Source organism: Mugil cephalus, chromosome 5 (assembly GCF_022458985.1).
Source record: "Mugil cephalus isolate CIBA_MC_2020 chromosome 5, CIBA_Mcephalus_1.1, whole genome shotgun sequence".
Lineage (NCBI taxonomy): Eukaryota > Metazoa > Chordata > Actinopteri > Mugiliformes > Mugilidae > Mugil > Mugil cephalus.
In genome coordinates, this window is record NC_061774.1 from 8,712,853 (window position 1) to 8,733,364 (window position 20,512).

General features: G+C 41.2%; 1 protein-coding gene and 1 long non-coding RNA gene across 3 annotated transcripts in view; one reads left to right on the forward strand and one right to left on the reverse strand.

The window, feature by feature from the left end:
• LOC125007878 overlaps nt 1-20,512 on the forward strand; it is a 75,307-nt gene that overhangs the window by 26,834 nt on the left and 27,961 nt on the right. Inside the window, exon 1 of one of the 2 annotated variants that reach the window (XR_007112815.1) lies at nt 15,265-15,617. The exons of the other annotated variant lie outside the window; for it this stretch is intronic. This is a non-coding gene — a long non-coding RNA (uncharacterized LOC125007878). Of the gene's footprint in view, nt 1-15,264; nt 15,618-20,512 lie in introns of those variants that run through there. 2 annotated transcript variants of the gene reach the window in all.
• Nucleotides 10,208-14,517, reverse strand: zic3 (zic family member 3 heterotaxy 1 (odd-paired homolog, Drosophila)). The gene is made up of 3 exons (XM_047584766.1): nt 13,257-14,517; nt 12,411-12,574; nt 10,208-11,850 (listed from the first exon to the last, which is right to left on the reverse strand). Exons 1-3 carry the CDS (start codon nt 14,245-14,247, stop codon nt 11,668-11,670), a joined length of 1,338 nt encoding a protein of 445 aa, XP_047440722.1. The 5' UTR covers nt 14,248-14,517; the 3' UTR covers nt 10,208-11,667.

Sequence of the window (20,512 nt, forward strand, 5' to 3'; positions counted from 1 at the left end):
CAAAAAAAATCAATTTGAAGATGAGAAATGACAACAAACTTTTATGAAACAAGTGAAAAGGATGAATCAGGAAGCCGTGCCCTGGGGAGGAGACTTTTAAAGACTGTATTTTTCTAGTTGCATTAAATGTTAAACGTCACATAACGGCTTATTTGTTTTTTTGTTGTTTTTTTTTGACACAGATTTGTAGAGTTTTGGAATTTCACCTTTCAGCACTTTTTGGGCAACCTAAAGCACTTGTCGCTTCAGTCGGCAACTCCTGTCTTTTCATATTGTCTAAGGCACTACATGTAGTCGACATTTCGGTTTTTTTTTTTCTGAAATTAATGGGGAATTAATGATTCCGTTATTCCCCCGCTGTGCGAGGAAAAGGGGGGGTTTGGGATTCTTTTTTTAATCGCCCAACCTCTAGAAACTGATTGGAGCAGAAAAAATACGCCCAGTCCCCTTCTGCCAGGCCTCACAATGGAGGAGCTGATTTTTTTGATAGGGTTCTATGCTGTCAGGGGGCCAGCTGGAATTAGAAGTGGATTAATAATTTTAAACAAGGCTAAACCGCTTGGACTGTCTGTCTGTCTGCTCTTTCCAATGCTTAGCCAATGGTCCGTCTGCTCCCCGACCACATCAAAACAATCTAAAAACACTATATCTTCCTAATGAAGAGGGCAGGGTTTAGTTCGTGGGCTTGGGAGAACATGAAAACATGCTTATTTAGATTTAGGATTCGCGAAGTTCTGGGTCTGAGAACAAGCTCGGATTATTGTGAACATTCTGACATCACCAGAGCATCATCCTTAAGGGAAGCAGATTTATGAGTAAAGTCAAGCGTACTTTGACTTGCCCCTTCAGTTTACCCAGCAACTGATGTAAATGTTTTATGAAACTTATTTTGTTTTGAATTGAGCAAACCCTGCAAAGGTTTTTGGCTTTTATTATTATATTTATATTAGTTCGTACCTATAGCACCTGCTGACACAGTTCACACCTTCCTTGTCAGTACTTTTATGAAAAACAAAACAAACAAAAAAAGCTTTTCTCTGTGTTCTTCAAGGCGGGACGCGACAGACTGAGCTGGAAGGAGTTGGTCAAGTGTCTGGAAAGCTAAGACCACCAGAATGGTGACCCCAGTCAGAGGAAAGATTAGGTTTAGCACCAGTGGGAGTGTTAAATGGTGAGTCGCAGGGATTTGGGGGGCTATTTGGAATGATCTAAAAGCAGACGTATTACCAACTGAATTTGGGTATAGTAATGCCTGACAAATCAGGCCCTGCTGGTGACATCTCTCACAGAACAGAACCATGTCCCGGTAATCCCCATGTAATTTATGTGTGTTCTGGAGTACAAGTGTGTGTGTGTGTGTGTGTGTGTGTGCGTGTTAGAAAGACAAACAAGGTTTCTGTCTGGTCAAACTGGCCATCCTTGGATGGATGACGGAACAGAAGCAGTGCTCAATAAAAATAATAATAATATTTTTTTCCACCTGGTGTTCTCCTGACAAAGCAAGCTGAACATAGAGGGAATTAAATCTCCCAGATGAGAGGAAGGAAAAACACACACCGCACAGGTTCTTTTTGTCTTACAGTCCTGGATCTATTTACACTGATTAATCCAAACTGGACAAATGCGCCTACAGAAAGCCAAAGCACAGACAAGAGCAAAGTGGAGGGAAAACAGACTATAGCATAAATCTATACTTTTTTCTTTTTAATTCAGTCATTATAAAAATGTTCTGTGAATGTAACAGGGACATTAGCCCCCTTCTGAGCTATTATCCTGGCTGTCTGGTGTTGCAATTTCACACTCCACTGATTCCGACAAGCAGTAGAGAGTCTGCATGGCCCAGATTTCACCTTATTTAGGTAATACAGAAAAATCATTCCCAAGACAAGGTAAATTAAACTGGGTACTGGACTGGCACACCGTTGCCAATTTCAACAGAATGGAGGGAAAAGGAAAAAGCAGTGAAGGGGAGAGCTCAGTTTTTTGCGACATAAAGTTGACTGTATAAGGCTGGAAATGAAATTCAGCTCCACACAGATTCTGCTTCACATCATAAACCAGCAGATTCAGGAGTCATTTTATGATCTAAACGATGCTCTGAGCTTTGCCACCGCTTACATACTCTAAATTCAGCTCTCTCACAAACTGCCAAGTAAGTTTGTTCTCTCTTTTATCCATACTCTGTTTTTTTTTTAAAGGCCAATGTTTTTTAATCTCTTCTCAAGGTGTGAACTTGGTCGTTGAAGTTTGAGTCAGTTCCCAGCGTCCCGTCTTATAATATCACCTTTTACCACAGCTTTCACAAGCAGCTTCATTTCTAATGCATGAGCGACGGCATAGTAAATGCAAGTGACAGACAGGAGACGCTATGCAATATTTATGTTCCACGGGAATGAAAACAAACTGTAACGTTTCGCAATATTAAACTGTATGCTGACCTACGCCCAGATTGTCTCATAGCCCCACGCCCCTTTGTTTTATTTAGATGAGAAATTAATCTAAATTGCATTATCATTGTTTTGCTCCTTTTTTTCCCCGGCAGAAGAGAGTAAAAAACGCGTTTAATAAAAAGAAACACGAAGCGAGTAAGAGTAGAGAGAGTCTGAAATTTGACGCGCTGATATGTTTAAAACCGCGTTTATTTCGGTTGTTATTTAAATTGTCTGAACTTAAGCGGTTTCCCCCCCTCTGTTGCACCGGTGCGTAAAAAGGTCCCCTCTTTTGGCCCTGCTTTGATTGAACTTGTGCCCAGCCCTTTCAAGGATAAGACAAGCGGATCGTTAATAATTGAAAGTGCGCACATTTCTTTTTCTGTTATTTCGAAGTGTGCACCGCAATAAGAGGAAGGTCAGTGCAGCAGAAAAAAAAGAAGCCTTGTAGGTGTCCTTTAACTCGAAATGCGCTGCGTCAGATAATTTAATCGTGCTTAAAAACAAAACAAAAAAGTAATAAAAATGTAATTTTAATATTATATTAACGTAATAATATCGGAATTAACGGTGACAGTTATGTTTAAGTGTAATTGCTATTTTATTTTTGCGCTTCAAAATTCTATTTATGAATATCCGTAGGGATTTCCAAAAATATCAAATGAAGGAGAAAGAGCTTGATAATGTAAAAATAAAAATGACTGTTATATAAGGCAACAGGTCAAACTTTACACTGACTCCCGACTATTGCAAAAAAAAAAAAAAAAAAAAAAACTGTGGAGGGAGGTTTTGAATTTCACCATGCTCCCTGAACTTCACTCCTCCAGTCAGGAGAAAAATGTGTCATTGGTTATCATAGCAGAGGATGGATAGGGTATCTCAGAGATGAAAAATGAAAATATTTGGATGTGTTTTATATGAACAAACAAGAGATAAATTACAACCTCCTCAAGTCTCCTGATGGAAAATGTGCAATATATTAAGTAGAGTTCTGCCAATCACGAAGCTGTGCCATTCTTATTATTTCAAATCCAACGCCTTTGCTCGTGGTGTTTTACATAACATAAGATAAATTGCAGTCCTGTTTATGACTATATGGTGACTCACAGTGGCCCCTGGATGCAAGTAAAGCGCACACTTTTGCAGTGGTTGTGGGAAACAAAGTCCCTGCTCTTTTGTTACTGGCCCTAAGACCAGAATTGAAACAGGAAAAGCAATTATTGGAGAGATTGTCCCACAGGCATTGAAAAGCTATCAGCATGAGGGTTGGGATTGGCTTGGGGGACACCTATGGCCCCATGCATTATCCTGGCATGAGGTCGCTTTGGCAATCGCTTGCCAATTTCCACCAGCACCTGACTTTCCCATCCCCCTCCTTCACCAGGCCCTCCTACCTGGTCCCTTTCCTCCCACCACACCCCCTCCCCTCTTTTTCCCTAAACCCTGCACGCCTGTTATTGTCCCAGGACAGAGACCATTAATAGAATGGTTTAAAAAAGAAAAAAAAACTGCACCATGCACCGAGTATGGTTAAAGGTGTGTTCTCACACTGTCCTGTCTCCGTCACGACGGAGCTGATTGTTGAAACTTCAAGGGGAGAAAATGTCTTTGGCTTGGCTTAGTTGTTGCAGTTGAAGCTGAACCGTGAAAATACCTACAAACCAAGAACCACAAAATAACAGTATGGCTAATGCTGTGAAAATATGAGCCAGTGGTGTACTGTTTGGCCAAAAGGCACAGTGGGAGCTTAGAGTCTAGATTAGTGGAAAAGTGGGAGGAAAATAACTGGTGCTATGTCTAACACTTTTTATTATGGCTGTTGAAAACCTGTATAACACAGCTGTTGAATATCACTCTCCTTTAGCGCCAGAGCCCCCACCACCCACACAAAAACCTGGTCTTTTCCTGTGAGGCCCAGTTAGCCAAATGCATCTTATTACAGTAAGATCACCTCTGATCGGGGGCTTACGAGGACTAACAAGGGCCAGGGCATTACATATGAAAATCCAGACTGCATTGTTGTTGTGATGCAGTCAGCCTTCTGTTTGCCATTTTGTGTCATGCTTTCTCCCGTCACTCATCCTTGTATCAGTGCTTGTCATTGGCCTGGTGCAGATGTTAACACAGAAATGAAATGATGCTGCTGAGCTGTGTTCATCCTCTTGAAAGAGTGCTGCGAGTGTATTTAAAATTCAGCTTTTGTTTTAATTTAAAATCAAATAAATGGTGTTAAAACAAATGTACTGCAAATCAAATGCATTAATTTAGTTATATTTCAGTATGTCAAGCAGAAAAAATTTGTGACTTAAATCATCCTTTTGACTTATTAAGATTTGTATTCCCTGTGCAAGAGAAGTGTGTCTGTAGCAAGTTTTTTTTTTTTCTCTCCAGAATATTTTTTGTTTCACAGAAGACGCCGCAGATCACAGGCCGGTGTTATTAATACAAAAGAGAGTGACGGGGGAGAAGTAAATTAAATGTTGGGTAAAGAATCACACATAAAATTATCATAAAACAAACCCATTTAAAATATTCATATTACTCTCAAAATATTAATGTATGCCTTCTGGTTGAAAAACAATCCATTATCATCAGTGGGACACTGTTTATCATGATGAACGTGCCATGAATTTACACCACAGAGACTCCTGTTAGTGAACTCTGCTCCTAAAAATAAAACCCGAGTCAGCCCTCAATACCTGCTTGAATATGGAGTTAAGGGGAAACAATTTGGAAGTAATTATATTTCATCGTTTCTTCCTCCGTTTGTGCGTGGAGCCAGGAATCGCGTCCACACGTGCTGCTGGGGCTGTGGCGGGATCAAGCGGATTGTTGTATTGTGGTGCTTCCCCGGCTCCATGCATATCCATAACGGATTAAAGATTGCGAAGTGACATTATGCAACCGGAGCTTGGCTTTTTCTCGTGTGGATTGGCATTTCTGGGACACAAATCGGAATTGTGCATGAGATGTGGGTCCTTCTTTTTGTGTTACCTTATCTTTATCCAGCCATCTATCTGAATGTCTCGCGAGGAATAGATGTGTGCATCAGCCCGCTTCAACATGTGGGTGTTAATATTAAAACACATGTGCGTCCCTCCTCGCCTCTGTTGTTGCAGCAGCCAACTTTGAGCGAGCAGCTCAGTGCACTGCGCAAGCGCGACAAGAAGTCACTACGAGAGACGATGAATGAACTCTTTAAATAATGGAAAGGCGCTCTCCGATTCTAATTCATTGCCTTTAGAATGGGGGACATTAACGAGCATTGTCCTCTTTATTGTGAGAGGGCAATGAATATGTGAGCGCTGCTGTCCGTCCCCTCGGGGGAGAGCCAGTCCTGCGAGGCGCGGGGCTCTCAGGTGAAAAGTTTGCTGGAAACGCTGAATCACGTTATGCAGCCCGGAACAAAAGCAGCTTTCTGTTGGCTATGCATGAGATATAAAAGCCAAATGCGCAGCCAATGCCGCCATGGCTTTAATTAACGATTTAATTGCAGATGGTAACCGTTAAGGGTGCACATTGTTTAACAATTTAAAGCTCGGCGTTACAACTTCCCCACTAATGCGCATCTCAGGGATTCGTACAACGACTCTGCTTTGCTCAGGGGGACTTCTCGTTATTGCCTGTTTGGGAGGAGGCATCGGCGATAAGACAGAGCAACGAGTCATTAAAAAGATGTCAATTGCTCTTTTGCCACCTCTCAAAAGTGTTGAAAATATATTCGTCAAAGACAAACGCAAAGCACAATCGCCGAACATCTGCTTTGCTGAGTGAGCGTTTGCCAGAGCCCTTACTCCGGGGACCTATTAGAGATGATTCCTGCGCCCGCTCTGATAAGGAATTCATCAAGTTTCTGACACCCCGCCAGATGTTGGGGAATTACCGCTGTCTCCTGTTGGACATCCTGCTAATAGACTGTCTTTCAGCCCATAGCGTAATAGAAATATTATTTGAGAAGTGCATGTTGCGTGTGTACTGGGAGGAGGTAAACGATGGTGTTGGGATGAAACGATTTATTATAAATCTGCTAATGAAGGCCCCTTGGTAGTCACTTTTATTTATTGGGCGCTATCTGTGGTAAAAGGATCGAAACAATCTGAGTATGTAGTCTGTTCATCTATTACGCTCTTTGAGGTTTGTAAGTCTGATGTCTTTAGGAACTGAACACGGGAACTAAACTGCTTCATATTGTTTTAGAAATTGGCACGTCCACAACTTTCACTCATGCCCTCATCAGCACAAAAATGCCTACAGGCTACAGTATCATGACGATGTATGTAAATGTCTCTTATGAGCCAATTGAGGAGTAATTGAACTCTAACACAAAGCCATTGTGTTAATCAGTTAGCATCACAAATGCCATGAAACACCTAAAGATATAAAGGCACACCGTGGATTAAGATACTTTGTGAGTGCATATTCAACACCCTGCTGGAGGTGAAATAAGCATCGATAATTGGCGCGCACATCAACTTCCGCGGATAATTACCGATATATGTCAGCGCTTACGCAATTATTTGTTTACCAAGACACGTTTTATGATGTTACAAATCCATCTCATTTCAATCTAATTGTCACGGTGCGTTTACTGACAAAATATTACCCTCGCAGGCTTAATGGCTTGATTAAAAGAGACTGCGCCTATAAATATCAGCGGAGTTAACTTGTTGCTAAACGCGGAAAGATAAACGCGGCATTTGACACACAGATGACTGAATTCACTCGTGTTGATTCCGATTAGGCGAGATCTCGATTCATTGATGGGAATGTGGAATCTGAGCCGCCTGCTACAGAGAGCGGAGCGCGTCGTGTGCAGATGTGCGGGCGCCGTTCCCCCTAAAATATCTGATTCGGATCAAGGGCCAAGTGCCACAAAGTTCCTCTGAGCAGAACCACACAGCCCCAGTCCCTGCAAAGCTTTAGCGCCACATAAGTCCTGCTTTAAGACCCAGATAAAAGCCTCCAATGTAAACAAACAGCGCTGCAGCTATAGCTTATCAAAATACTATGGAATTCACGATGGTGAGGTTTGTGCGTGTTGCGTCTAATAATTGCTGAATTATTAATGGGTGTTAAATTAGCACTGGGTTTGTTGGATACATATAGCCTCCGTTGCGTGACAAAAGGCGTCGGGGACCTGCTTGTGTCAGTTTATCCTCTTAGTGCGCGCTCTCCCGCTTAGCCAGCAAAATACTTTACGACTGAGACGTAGGAAGGTAAAGGGGTTGGGTTTGACCAATCAATCCGATAGTAAACTTAAGCATCAGGCGCGAGCCAGAAGTGCATCTCACTCCTTTTTTTCTCCCCTGCAGAATTCAAAACCCTCGCCCCCCTTTGCAGCCTCCGATCCCTTCCTCTTTCACTGCTCCAAGCAGATTCTATAAGAAGAGATTATATAGTGCTGCCAGCAGTCAGCTGCCATCCTCCGGCTCCGCAGCCCTCAGCCCAGTACAGCCATCCATAAGATAACTTGAGATGAATGAACTCTAACGTAATTCAGAGCCAGTGGGACATTGTTGTGATACAGCCGCTAGTCTTTACACAACTGCGTCCACGTGACCGTCGCTGCTTTCTAATCCATTGAGACTCCACCAGAAAGGAGCCTTTCATGTTTTTTCCCCTTCTGGATCGAATCGCCTGCTCTGGTTTCTCAGCTAATCTGGCGACGATGACTTGTATTAGGCATCAGCATAAACCACACGTACCCTATTTGCATAATTATTTGCAGAATTGCACTTGATTCACACATTACTGACCCACATCCACTACAATCTGGTGCTTAATGGCAACTAAGAGTACACGTGATCCGAGTTCAAATGTGAACATGTTTATTTTATCGGTCATATTTATATTTCTTTCCCCTTATGCCGCAGAGGCAGATCTGCAGGTCAGAGCGGCGCGTTCCAAACTCGCGCGTAAAGATGTAGTCTCCATGCGAGCTCGAAGAGTTTGGGAGAAAGCCGGGTCTCAGTTATTTGACGTCACGATGTCTGCAACCAGAAATGTGCGACTAGACGAGCCGGGAAGGGAGGGAGGAGGGAGGAGGAGGAGGAGGAGGTGGTGGTGGTGGTGGTGGTGGAGGAGGAGGGATGGACGCACGGGGAGACGAGGAGGGAAGGGGTGGGAGGGAGGGAGGAAGGGAGTGAAAAGAAATGAAATCAAACGAAATGCCAGAGGTGCGCTTGCGCAAAAGTGAAAAAAGCAAAGAATTGGAATCAATATTCCCAAATCTGTCGGTTGGTGCAGAAGTACTCTGTCTCATGCGTTAATGGGAATAAAAATAGTAAAGCCGTCATTTTGCGCCTGTCTTTCAGACACCTATAATGTGTATTTGTTTTTTTTTTCTGCATTTCAACTGATCCTGTTTTATAGAACGTTGGCTGCATGTCTCGTTTTAGTATGAGAAATTTCAGGGTTGTGCGTGAGCTCTTGTTGTGATACAGAAATGTGTTTTTTATTTTTTTTCGCCGTTTAAATGCTTATTACGGCGTCCATTGATGTGTGGTAACTCCTCTGGTTGTTTTTATGTCGCGGTGCCTTGTTAATCGGGCAGTGTAATACGCTGAGGCAGTGCCACTTTTGGCAACGTGTCCCACTCCACTTTCACGGTCACACCGTGTCCTCAGTTGCCCGTCCCTTGCAGCCTGCATGTTAGGATTATTGTAATTATTGCTCGTAATCGCCCATTAAGAAAAAACTTGTAACTTTCGTAAACGCGCGTCCCACGATCCCCTCTAAACTCGCATGCCAAGCAGTGCTCGTCTAACTTGCTCCCTCCAGTATTCCCACTCAAGGCACACACGCGCGCGCACACACACACACACAGCCAAGATACTAAGATGGCGCCTTAATCAGTGTCAAGTTCAAGTGACTCCTACTAGTCTGATGCAAACAGCATGATGGGCAAACAGTGTCGGCTTATATGCGTTACATGCAGGGTGCAGAACAACATGATGATAATAATCAACGTCGCAGTCTGAAAGTCGCTTTTCATAATGTTTTTTTTTAATTTTCAGTCAAAATTTCCGTTCACATTTCTTCGTAAATAGTTGGTAAAACAAATCAACCAACATACAGTAGCCTAAAAAGTACAAGGAACGTTTGACTCTGGTAGCTAAATAGGCTAACGCATAGGCCTGCTGTTGTAACAGGGGTTGCCTCGTTGTGGCACAGTGACACAGTTCATCAGTAAAACATTTTTGCTCTTCAGGAATAACTTGGAGTGTGACCCATTTCTCCCAGAAAGTGTTACAACATCACATTCTAGCTGTGTTTATACATCAGATATTTTTTTTTTCTCTGACCTCTGGACACGGGGCAGAAAGGTGTTCGGAATAAGAAAAAGTACTTCTTTTAAATTAAGGTATAGAAAATAGCATATAAAACATATATTCCTTAAATTATTTAAATAAACGTATTTCATATATCACTGTCAAGAGGTACCGTTTTTTTTACATTTTCTCATTTTAAAAGTAGTGCTGGTGGTCTGAAATTGTTCTCGTATGAGCACAATATACTTTGTGTATGCATAATATTTAATTCTTGAGAATAGGTTACAATGCAATGCTGTAACTCTTTTTGCCACTGAACGTATTCTCCCCCCAACCCACATAGATCTAGAATTCCTTCCACTAACTTTTGTTTAACACAAAAATGTCATCTTGACAAGTTATCCACACAAAACAAGCAAATGTGTAATCAAACTGCTCTATATGCAACACCACAACAAATAACACGCTTAGTTTTCACAGAAGAATTACATTTAAAACAATGCAAGCTGACAGACAAAAAAAACTTTTTTTATTTTTGAAGATACTGTGTTGTGACAGTTCCATTGTTGCCGATGCACACATTTAAAACATACTTGCACAAAGACATTGCTGGAACTATAAAGATTGCCACTACTGGCACATATATTTGGGTGCTTGACCCCAAATTTGAAAAATACTCAAAATATACTGTCACCTTGATTTGGAAATCATGAACTTCGCACACTCGTCTAAGACCTGTATAGGAGTGCAATAGGCTGATGGGTTTATTCTTTTTTTTTCTTTCCATACTGAGTTTATGCTAAGAGTTGACATCTATTTCTGATTCTATGAAAGTAAAATACACAAAAAGTTTAAATTTCAACCAAAAATAAGGATATCAACAGAACCGTTTTATAGCTTCTCAGCTCAACCGAACTCAGTCCTACAAAGTCAATGATTTTACATGTCAATGGTCTCATAAAGAAAATAAAAGTGACGGAAATATCTCCATTATATATAGACAAATCCATAATATTCATATAGATGATTTCTTCGATCCAAATAAGACACATGTAGGCCTTAAAAAGAAAATAACAGAAGGATACAATCGCGATGTTGGAGCTTTAGAGTTTTATCATTTGTTCAATGTTAAGCTGGTTATGACCAAAACTGTACAGTTCTTGTTAGAAAACATTTCCATAAATATCATTTAAGTTTCAGAACTTATACCCATAATTAAATTACAAATTGATAAATATGGCATCATGGATATGTATTTACAACGGTATTAACAAAAGGCAACGTTATATTCAACGGTAACAATCGTAACCTAATACCACATTTCTCCACCTGAAAACGGACGTTGACAACAGATTCGACCCCATCAAACAAGGAAATACATTCACGAGTATAATATTTATTTATGTTTTTTTTTTGTTTTTTTTTTCTGTGTTCAAGTTCATGACAAAGACTTTGGCACGTTTCTTAAGACTGTTTGAAGTTTCAACAATCAATTGAAGTGGCGACAATAGAGCGCCACCGTCATATAAAACAGCGTGAAATAATCTTCCTTTTTTATTATTTTTTTTAAATAAAAATTTGAGAAAATACATAAAATGAAAAATAAAACATTTTTTTCTGAAATCTGTAAACTAAAAGATAAAAAAACATTTATTTATACTGAGAAAGTATTATGCGGATTTGTTTGTGATTTATTTGATTTCCTCAAAACTGCGGAATAGAAGTCAAATTTCCTTATCCTGAGAACGGACGTGGCCTGCTTGGTTTGCTGGCTTTTGCTCTCATCTCCTGTTGTTGTTGTTGTTGTTGTTGTTGTTGCTCCAATCCCATTTGTGTGTGTGTGTGCGTGTAAGCTATATGTGTGTCTGACAGAGTTGTGTATGCGTGTGACGTGAAAATGAATAGTTTTTTAAGGTTGTATCCTCATCCCCGTGGTCCACATTGAGAGAGGGTTTGTTCTTCTGACTTCAAACGTACCATTCGTTAAAGTTGGGTGCCAGTCCTTCGCTGTGGCCAGACGTGTTTTGCACGGCTGACGGCGGTGTTTTTGTCGGGTCCTCGGTGCTGGCTGAGACCAACACCGGCGGTGTGGACGACTCGTACCCAGAGCTTGCTGCTGGAGATGATTCAGATCCTTGAGACTCGTGTACCTACAAAAATAAAATACAGACGACACAGCAGTAAGTCACTGGGAGTGATGCGTAATATTAAATAATAGGTGCTCATTCCTCTGAAAGAGGATGGTGAGCTTAAATGCGGATTGACTCGGTTTTATAGGGCAGACAGAACTGTAAACACACGCACAGGCTATTTAAAACGGGCAACTTTCAGAAATATCGCCACATGGCGTGTAGCTGTATTAGAATTATATTTCTTTTCCTCAGTGCAGGCTGCGATTTTCAAAAAAAAAAAAATATCGACATCCCAGCTTTTCATCAACACAGTTTAAACAAAGCAAAGTGAAATAATGCGTGAAATATTAACAACACTTTCTTTTTTAAATTTAATAAGACTGAAGCATCACATAAAGACTAGTGTACTTTTTTTTTACACTGCAAACGTGTTCTTCATTCCACGCATAAAAAAAAAAAAAAAAAAAAAAAGCCTGAAGTTGTGATCGTCCCTGTCTGTGGCAAAGGAGGAGGTGGAGGTGGTGGTGGTGTGTGTGTGTGTGTTAATGTGTTTAAGGAGTAATGAAGACGTTAATTACCTTCATGTGTTTCCTGAGAGAGCTTGGGTGTGTGTATGACTTGTCGCACACTTTGCAGATGTATGGCTTGTCTGATGTGTGCACATGCATGTGCTTTTTCCTGTCGCTGCTGTTGGCGAAGCGTCTGTCACAGCCATCAAATTCACACTTAAACGGCTTCTCACCTGCGGGATTAAATACACACCGTGAATGGCCCGCACAAACAAACTCCCATTGTTACACCACCTGTAAACCCGAAGATGTAAATCGTCTGCAGACTATTCTACAACAACAGAGTAGCCTACATTTCGGGGGAGGCATGGAGATAGCTCCACTACTACACGCTACACTGTCAGGCTTTATTTATTCAAGAGGCCTGCTCCTTCATGCTACTACTGCTCTGCTCTCGTCTAGTAAACACTGAATCAACAGGGCATTTTGCATCATGCAATGTCTGAGCAAGAGCTAAAATTATAAACAAGGCAAGAAAGTGATTATTTGTAATTATAAGTTCAGGAGGCGTAAGAGTTTGATATCTGCCTAAACAGCCCAACACAGGACTGAAACTTTATCAAGTGCGTAAAGTGCGTTTATAAATCACACACAACTTCCAAGCACTAAAGCTACAGGGGTTAATGTAATGAAGTTGTTGGCCAGTGCAGTCAGTCAATTGTTAAGATAAAAGTAATACAAAAATCCAGAAATATTAATTGGAACTGCACAGCACAATAAACATCGATTCCCAAACTGTTCTTGTAAACAACTAAACCATTCACCCCGAAACGACGTCTAAGGCGCACGCTTTGTACACTACGCTCACTTTTGAAATGTTCTTTCACGCCACGCCGTGATATTGTCCACGCTTACCTGTGTGCGTTCTTTTGTGGATTTTCAAATTTTCCGACCTGGCGAATATTTTCCCACATCCGGGGAACGGGCACGGGAAGGGTTTCTCGCCCGTGTGCACACGGATGTGGTTGACGAGTTTGTACTTGGCCTTAAAAGATTTCCCTTCTCTCGGGCAGTCCTCCCAGAAGCAGATGTGGTTGCTCTGCTCGGGGCCACCGACGTGCTCCATGGACACATGAGTGACCATCTCGTGCATGGTGCTGAAAGTCCTGTCGCAAGTCTTTTTGGGTCTGTTCATCTGGTTCTCGTCTATCCATTTGCAGGATAATTCTTGTTTAATTGGCTGCCTCATGTACCTAAAGAAGGCCCCGGGACCGTGGTGTGTCGGCACATTCATCCCCATGTTCATGTTAATGGGGTGGTTGTAGTTGTGGAGCTGAGCTCCGTAGGGGTCCGTCCGAGGACTCGCCACCGGACGATACGGATCGGGTCTTCCGAAAATGTCCCCGCGTAAGCCAAGATGCATTTGGCTGTTAACTACATGTCCACCCGATGAAGCGTGGCTCACTCCCTGGTCGTGAAGTCCTGGAAACAACAAATGTCCGGGGTTGTCGGTGATCCCGGGCGGCCCGTGGAGGCTCCCTGCCGAAGCTGCAAAGATCCCATGCTGGGCGCTCGGCGCTGTGGACTCTCCGACACTCCGGTTCCGGAAGAGAAAGTCCCGTGTTGAATTGAACGCTCCCCCGCCGTACGAGCCCACCTGCCCGCCATGAGAGTGCCCCAGAGCAGCTGCATATCCAGTGGCTTGCGGGGTGAAAGCTGATGTCTGGCTGGAAGCGATATCGTGAGCCACGGGGCTTATTTTAAAAGCGGCGGAATGGGAGGAATCGGTGAAGGGATTCAGTCCCAGACCCGGGTCTCTGTTCCCGATTTCGTGGTGCCGTGGTGTCCCGAAACCCCCCACTCCTAACGATGCAAACTGCGGACCGCTATCAAGAAGCATAGTCATGAGCTTGAAGCAAACTTAGGAGTCGGGAAGAAAACAGAAAATAAAATTAAAATCCAGTTTAGCGGAGCGCGCGAGCTTCAGACACTGCGCAGGGATTTAGCACGTTGAGCGAAAAATCCTAAAATAAAAAAACAAGTCACAAATGGGGAAAAAATCCTATGTTAAGAGTTGGGAGGAAAAAAACTCCCGTTGACTGCGATCCGTGAGAAAGAGGATCAAACTTCCCCCCCTTACCAAGCGGATGATGTCCTTGGACTGATAAAGTCAATCACTCACTCCCAGAACATAAATGAACTCGGGAGGCAGTACTACGGCAGCCAATGAGCGCGCGGCTACCCTCCTGACACGTGACTGCGAGGAAGGGTGTTAATTGGCTGGATTTCTGGTGATTGGCACAGTTTGCTATTGAAGATGGCAGTTCGTCTCAATTGGTTTCATTTGATTGGTTCTTACGGGCATTATTTTGCAGGTATAACGGAACACTGTAGCGGAGATCCTGCATGTGTTATGTGGAGCGCATGTCGATTTGTGCTCATTAAGAAAGTCCCAAACAGTCTTATTAATAAAAACAAATGTAATATATGCAGGCTGATTTTTCTCCTTTCATTTCATTCAAACTTTCAGTGCAGCGCCCAGTGTTATTCCTCTGAAATAGTCAAGAAGTGTGAATGAAGTTATGCAAGTTATAATTAGTTTGCAAAAAAAACATCTATCTATCTATCTATCTATCTATCTATCTATCTATCTATCTATCTATCTATCTATCTATCTATCTATCTATCTATCTATCTATCTATCTATCTATCTATTTATCTGACTATTTATCTGACTTATCTCTTATTTTTCTCTTTCATGTGACCAGTTTGGCTCTTATTAACTGAAAACTTGAATGTACTTGGCGCAGTTCCAAAATGTGGCTTTCTTGAAGCCGCTTGGAAGGGGAGGGGGGTATTTTTTCTTTCTTTTGCAAAAGCTCTATAGGGTGTAAGACGGAGGAATAAAAGACAGAAAGAAAGATGGCAGTAATTGTAATATCCTGAGATTTTTTTTTTCGCTCAGCCAAAAAATTCGTGCCATTGAGCAAGTTTCACAGGGCTGCCGCTGACTCGCTGCAGGACACATAAAATCTGATCAAGTTCAGAGACGCGCTGAGTGCTTCAAGCGGCGCTTTTTAACTCCAAGCCTTTCACATCCTTTCCCCTTCAATCTGTCCCAGGAAGGAGCTGCTCACATTCTTTATTTTAGGGGGATCTGGACCCAAAAAAAGAAAGGAAAAAAAAATCAAATCAGTCCTTCATTCTGCTCTAGCCCTCATCCTACCGCATTCACTCTCAGAACATTTCGTCGAGAAAGAGTTATAGATTGAAAAGGTGAGTTTTCTTACTTATCCGTCGTGTTTCTGTGCTAGAAACGGGAGAGGCCTGTGTGGACCGCTTTCTGCGGTGGTGTGTAAATCTACACTTTATCATAGCCTGTTTAGGAGGTTGCGTGGGATTTGGTTTTCTTGGAGTGAACTTAGGCTGCGCACTATTTAGGCCTGTTACTCATATGTTAATTTAATTGTTGCGAGGACCCGCATTCCTCTTCCTTTTTTTTTTTTGTTTTTTTTTCTTTTTTTTATGACCATACAACTCTTGCGCTTTTTGTACCTAACCTCAACAACTTGAAGCAACTTCACCTTTTTCCTGCGTAAGCTACTCTCTCCTTTTTTTCCTGTTTGAGAGCCTGTCTCTCCCTCCCTCTCTCTCCCTCCTTCTCTTTATCTCTCTCCCTCTCTCTCCCTCCACGAAGCCTCTCGCAGTTTACTCCCCCCTTCGCTCTCACACACTCGTCTTCTCACACGGCACACAGTATGCGCGTGCACGCACACGAGCACCTACACAAAAAAACGCATGGCCTACACACTGAGACACACACACACACAGATTTATTGCGACCTTTCTGAACTTTCACAAGTGACAAGCAGCCCGTTAAGTTTCCCTATATGCCCTCCATATTTTATTGGCTTGTTGAAACGCGAAGGCTCCAGTTCGCCACTTAAGGTTACGCGCCGCGTATTTGCAGCCATATTATCGCTATGAAATAATTAAGTGACATGGTTTACATGAGTCACAAATGTTTGTGAGCGACGGAGCAGCGTAGGCACTGAGCTCTTGCTGAGAAAAGGGGGAGCTGTCAACAGCTCGGCCTAATGTAAAGCAACTGTTGCTTGAGAGTTAAATTTGAAACTGCTGCTGATCTCCTCGGATAAAGTGGCATTTAGCGAATGTTTTATTATTTAATTCCACAAATGTGGATTTGTCAAGTGGGGGGAGCTTCAGACTTAAAGCACTCAATTTGTAATTATTCAGGTTATCATCAAAACGCGAAAAGTAACAATTAGACTTGCTTACTAACGTTTTACAGGTCCTTTTCATTTTTTTCATATGCTGCTTCATGTTGGAAAGGAGCTGCTTGCCTTGTTGCATATGTGTGTGCGTGTGTGTGTGCACACACACACACATATATATATATATATATATATATATATATATATATATATATATATATTAAACAATAGAGAAAAATAGAGAAAGGGGCACTTATAAAGGAGTGGACGTAGAACTTTGTAAAGGTGTTTTGTGGCTGCAGGTTTGTTAACCGTTTGTCTCACACACACCAGAAATATCTGATATCGCTGCTGGAGCAGATCGCCTTCCTCTGTGGCATTTATTTAAAAAAAAAAAAAAAAAAAAAACTATGCTATTTAATTTTAGATACATTTTCTAAAGACGTTTTTTTTTTTATCATCCATATGTGTGTATTTATTTCAATCCTTGCAGTATTTCACCGCATAAAATATTTATTCGTATAATCATACCCGGTTTGTTTTCTTCAATCAACACAAAGCGTGAGGCGGTTTATAACATTTAGTTACAATTTATCCGTAAATCCAGCGTGTTGAATTACAGCACGTTTTTCTGCAGGACTGCGGTGTATATAATTTGATTATTTAGTTATTTCTGCAGAGACCACCTCATTGGGCGTTGGGATAGCCCAATGGTTATAACATAATCTTCGTCCAACTGAGCATGCGCGTTACCTTAAAATATCAGAATATTTTCGTGTGCATACCTCTGTGACAGTAGGCCCATGCTGCTGGAAAAGAGCAGAACATGCCCATCAGCCTAAATGGTAAACTGCTCACATTTGTACATTTATTCTAACTAGGTGTGATAGAGGCAGCAGTTAGAAAGATTATTTGGAAGCATAAATTGATAAGTGACCTAGATGCATGATATTTTCTTGTGTGGAGAAATTGCCCAATAGGAGCACAATCTTTCCCCCCTTTGTTTTTTCTTGCAGCAAAGCTGAGTATTTTTTTTATTATTATTATTATTATTTTCAGTCCATGTTGTCTGGCCTGTAGCCCACACTGTGCTTGGCTGGCTTAGGCCACTAGTGCTATGGACAAGTTTGTAGACTTGAAGTTAACTCAGTAGTGACCAGACAAGAGTGAATTCTCCCATAAACAATGGAAATTACTTACTTACATTTATTATGTATCTGCACATATATTGTGTTTTCTGCGGTCATCAGAAAATGACGACTATATGCCAGAGGCACAGTTGCATGAATGACACTGTGATTCAGTGTTTTGCTCGAATGGTCGCTGCATGAACTTGCAGAATTTGCTGTGGGTCAGTGTAGTATATCAGAACTGATATTTCTTGATTTTAATGGCAGATGAACTGTGCTCGGTGTTGCTGAATGGTGTGAATGTGGAAGTTATCTTACGTTCTGCGGACCTTAAGGCTCAGGTTCCGCTTCATACTCGTAGAATTCAGGCAGGAGTTTTCATGCAGTCCCAGAAGAAAACGTGCTACCTCTTTTGACTCATATTTGTTTCACGCATGTAACAGATGCATCCACGTATTTTCCGAATGCTTTGAGAAAGCAAACGCGTGACACTGTGCATTGTTTTCAAATACATTTAACCACTGTCAGATGTTGTAATGTGGAATCTAACAATGCGAAGCATGGTGTGTCACATTGGGCCTATCTTTGTGCTGTGTATAAGGTTAGCAATGGAGAAATGTTCCAATGTCTGCTTCATGCTATTCTTCACAGCTTCATAGCTGTATACAGTACCATAATAACTGGGTTGCTCGTTGTTCAAATTTCATAGCTTTTATGGTCAGTTGGGCCCTGAGTGACTACAGCATTAGGAGTTCGCCTTCATATGGCTGATGGAGAGGGCTAATTGACTTCTTGCTGTGATTTACTGGAGCATCTGTCTCCAAATGGACTCATCCCAAACCTGTTAATTCATCTAAATTTCATAAAGTCATGGCAAGAGTGTGTACTGCCATCCCTCATCAATTATCATTTCTTAGCACACCATGTGCAGTTGTTTAAACACCATGCACAAATACTCACATAGGCTGTTACAGGCATAAGACCTTGGGAACTTGGAATAATTTTGTGTTTTCTCTCTTTATTATTTTCAGTTGCGATGCATCACGTACTGTAGCACAAAGTGATACAGAACGCTAATAATGATAAATAGACAGATTAAGGGATAAATATGTATATTTACGTGTATATTTATTTGCGTGTTTCTTGCAAATGCTTCTTTTTAAAATTTTTTTTCAAAAAAGTGCCATTATTTTAAAGAATTCTCAAACCAGCTGACTTCTCAGTCCAGTTTACGACACGGCGTTATACTCTAAATTAGGTTTTTGACTTATGTTATATTTTATCTGTGCACCGCAACGTTTTTAGCAAAACCTATTTGGCGCATATTCACTGTACTAGGAGTGACTTTGACCTCACGGATGTAAAGCACGTTCCTTGACATGAATGGTTTGATTGTTGGGAGTCAGTAATGTTTTATCTGGCTTGCTGAGCAACCAAAACAAATGGCCAGCCTCATAAAGCTCCAGACTTCAAATGTCAAAATGTTAAAAATTTGTCACGATGTAGATATTTAAAGTGAAGTTGTATAAATATATGTGCGGTTTTCACATTTAAAATGCTTCACCGTAAAGGACTCGGCCTGTTCTTAAAAGAAATAAGACTTGATATCTCTCATAATAACATGATAAAAGTCCTCAACTAAGTGACAACATGTGTAGAAGTCATTTTAATCACGCCTTTAATTTTATTTCTTCTGGCTCAAAGGTGTAATCTGTCCGCCTCAACGTCATTTTAATTTTGTTCAAATTTTTATTTGTCAAATTTTAAACTAATGAAATTACAATTTGAGATGGTTCCTTATTTAGTTGATCACTTTTTATTACCACACTTCCAGAGAAATGAGGAGGCTTAATATGTACACTAGTTAATAGGCCAAACCTTAATTAACTCCTGAACACATTAAGGATCATTTTAACATTTTAGCAAATTCAGCTGTTATTAGCATTTAATAATGTTAGTCATTTAACAGTCCATTAGGAATATATCACAGTCTAATGAATCAGGCCTATAGCTCTCACTACACTTGCTGTGAGAACCGCAATATCATGGTAAATCATAAAAGTGCAGTCAATGTAGACAATCTTCAGTCCACAATTAGTTTTTTTGTTTTTTCGAGGTGGTTGTTGTTGCAGATAAGGAACTGGAATTATTTGTAGCACATGTCTGTCACTCATTTAACCTTTATGAATGACGGATTGGAAACTTTTATTTACTGGCCTTCAATCCTCAATCATTTTCGGAAACGCACGAGGTTAAAGGTTGACAAACACGAGCGTCCATTACAATCATGACGGAATAAGGCCAGTTCTGGGCCCGTCGACTGTTTTGCAGCACTTAATGTCAAGTGGGCCCCTTGGCTTTGTCTCTGCCTGGGACCCACTGCAGGTGACGTCAGCCTAACAATGTGGAAACGGGATTTTCTTTTGAAATATTATTGTCCATTTATTATTATTGTTATTATTATTTATTTATTTATTTTCCCAAAAAATGTTAGAAAAATCCTGCAGCTACTCTCTTTGGAAATTAGAGGAGTTTTCACCTTAAACCTAAAAAACTGTAGTACGGAGCATGGGCCACTGTCGGGTAGATTTAAATAAAAGCAACAGATAAAGGAAAGTGGAATAAAATGCGTTGGTAAAGCCAGAGGAGACGTGCAGAAATATGTGTAGCACTAGAGCAGCGTGGAGAGCTGGAGCTGCTGTCCTCACAGCACCCCAAAGTTAAAAAAAAAAAAAAAAAGTTTAAGTTTCCTAGGAACAGAGAAGCATATCCACTGCTGTCTGCCACGTTTTAAATTTACATTTTA

What these genes read in the sequence shown, in the direction of transcription:
- zic3 (XM_047584766.1), bottom strand. Translation starts at nt 14,247, where the DNA reads ATGACTATGCTTCTTGATAGCGGTCCGCAGTTTGCATCGTTAGGAGTG. An exon ending in CCACAAAAGAACGCACACAG is followed by an intron (nt 12,575 to 13,256) that starts GTAAGCGTGGAC and finishes TTAATCCCGCAG; the next exon opens with GTGAGAAGCCGTTTAAGTGT. An exon ending in CTCTCAGGAAACACATGAAG is followed by an intron (nt 11,851 to 12,410) that starts GTAATTAACGTC and finishes TTATTTTTGTAG; the next exon opens with GTACACGAGTCTCAAGGATC.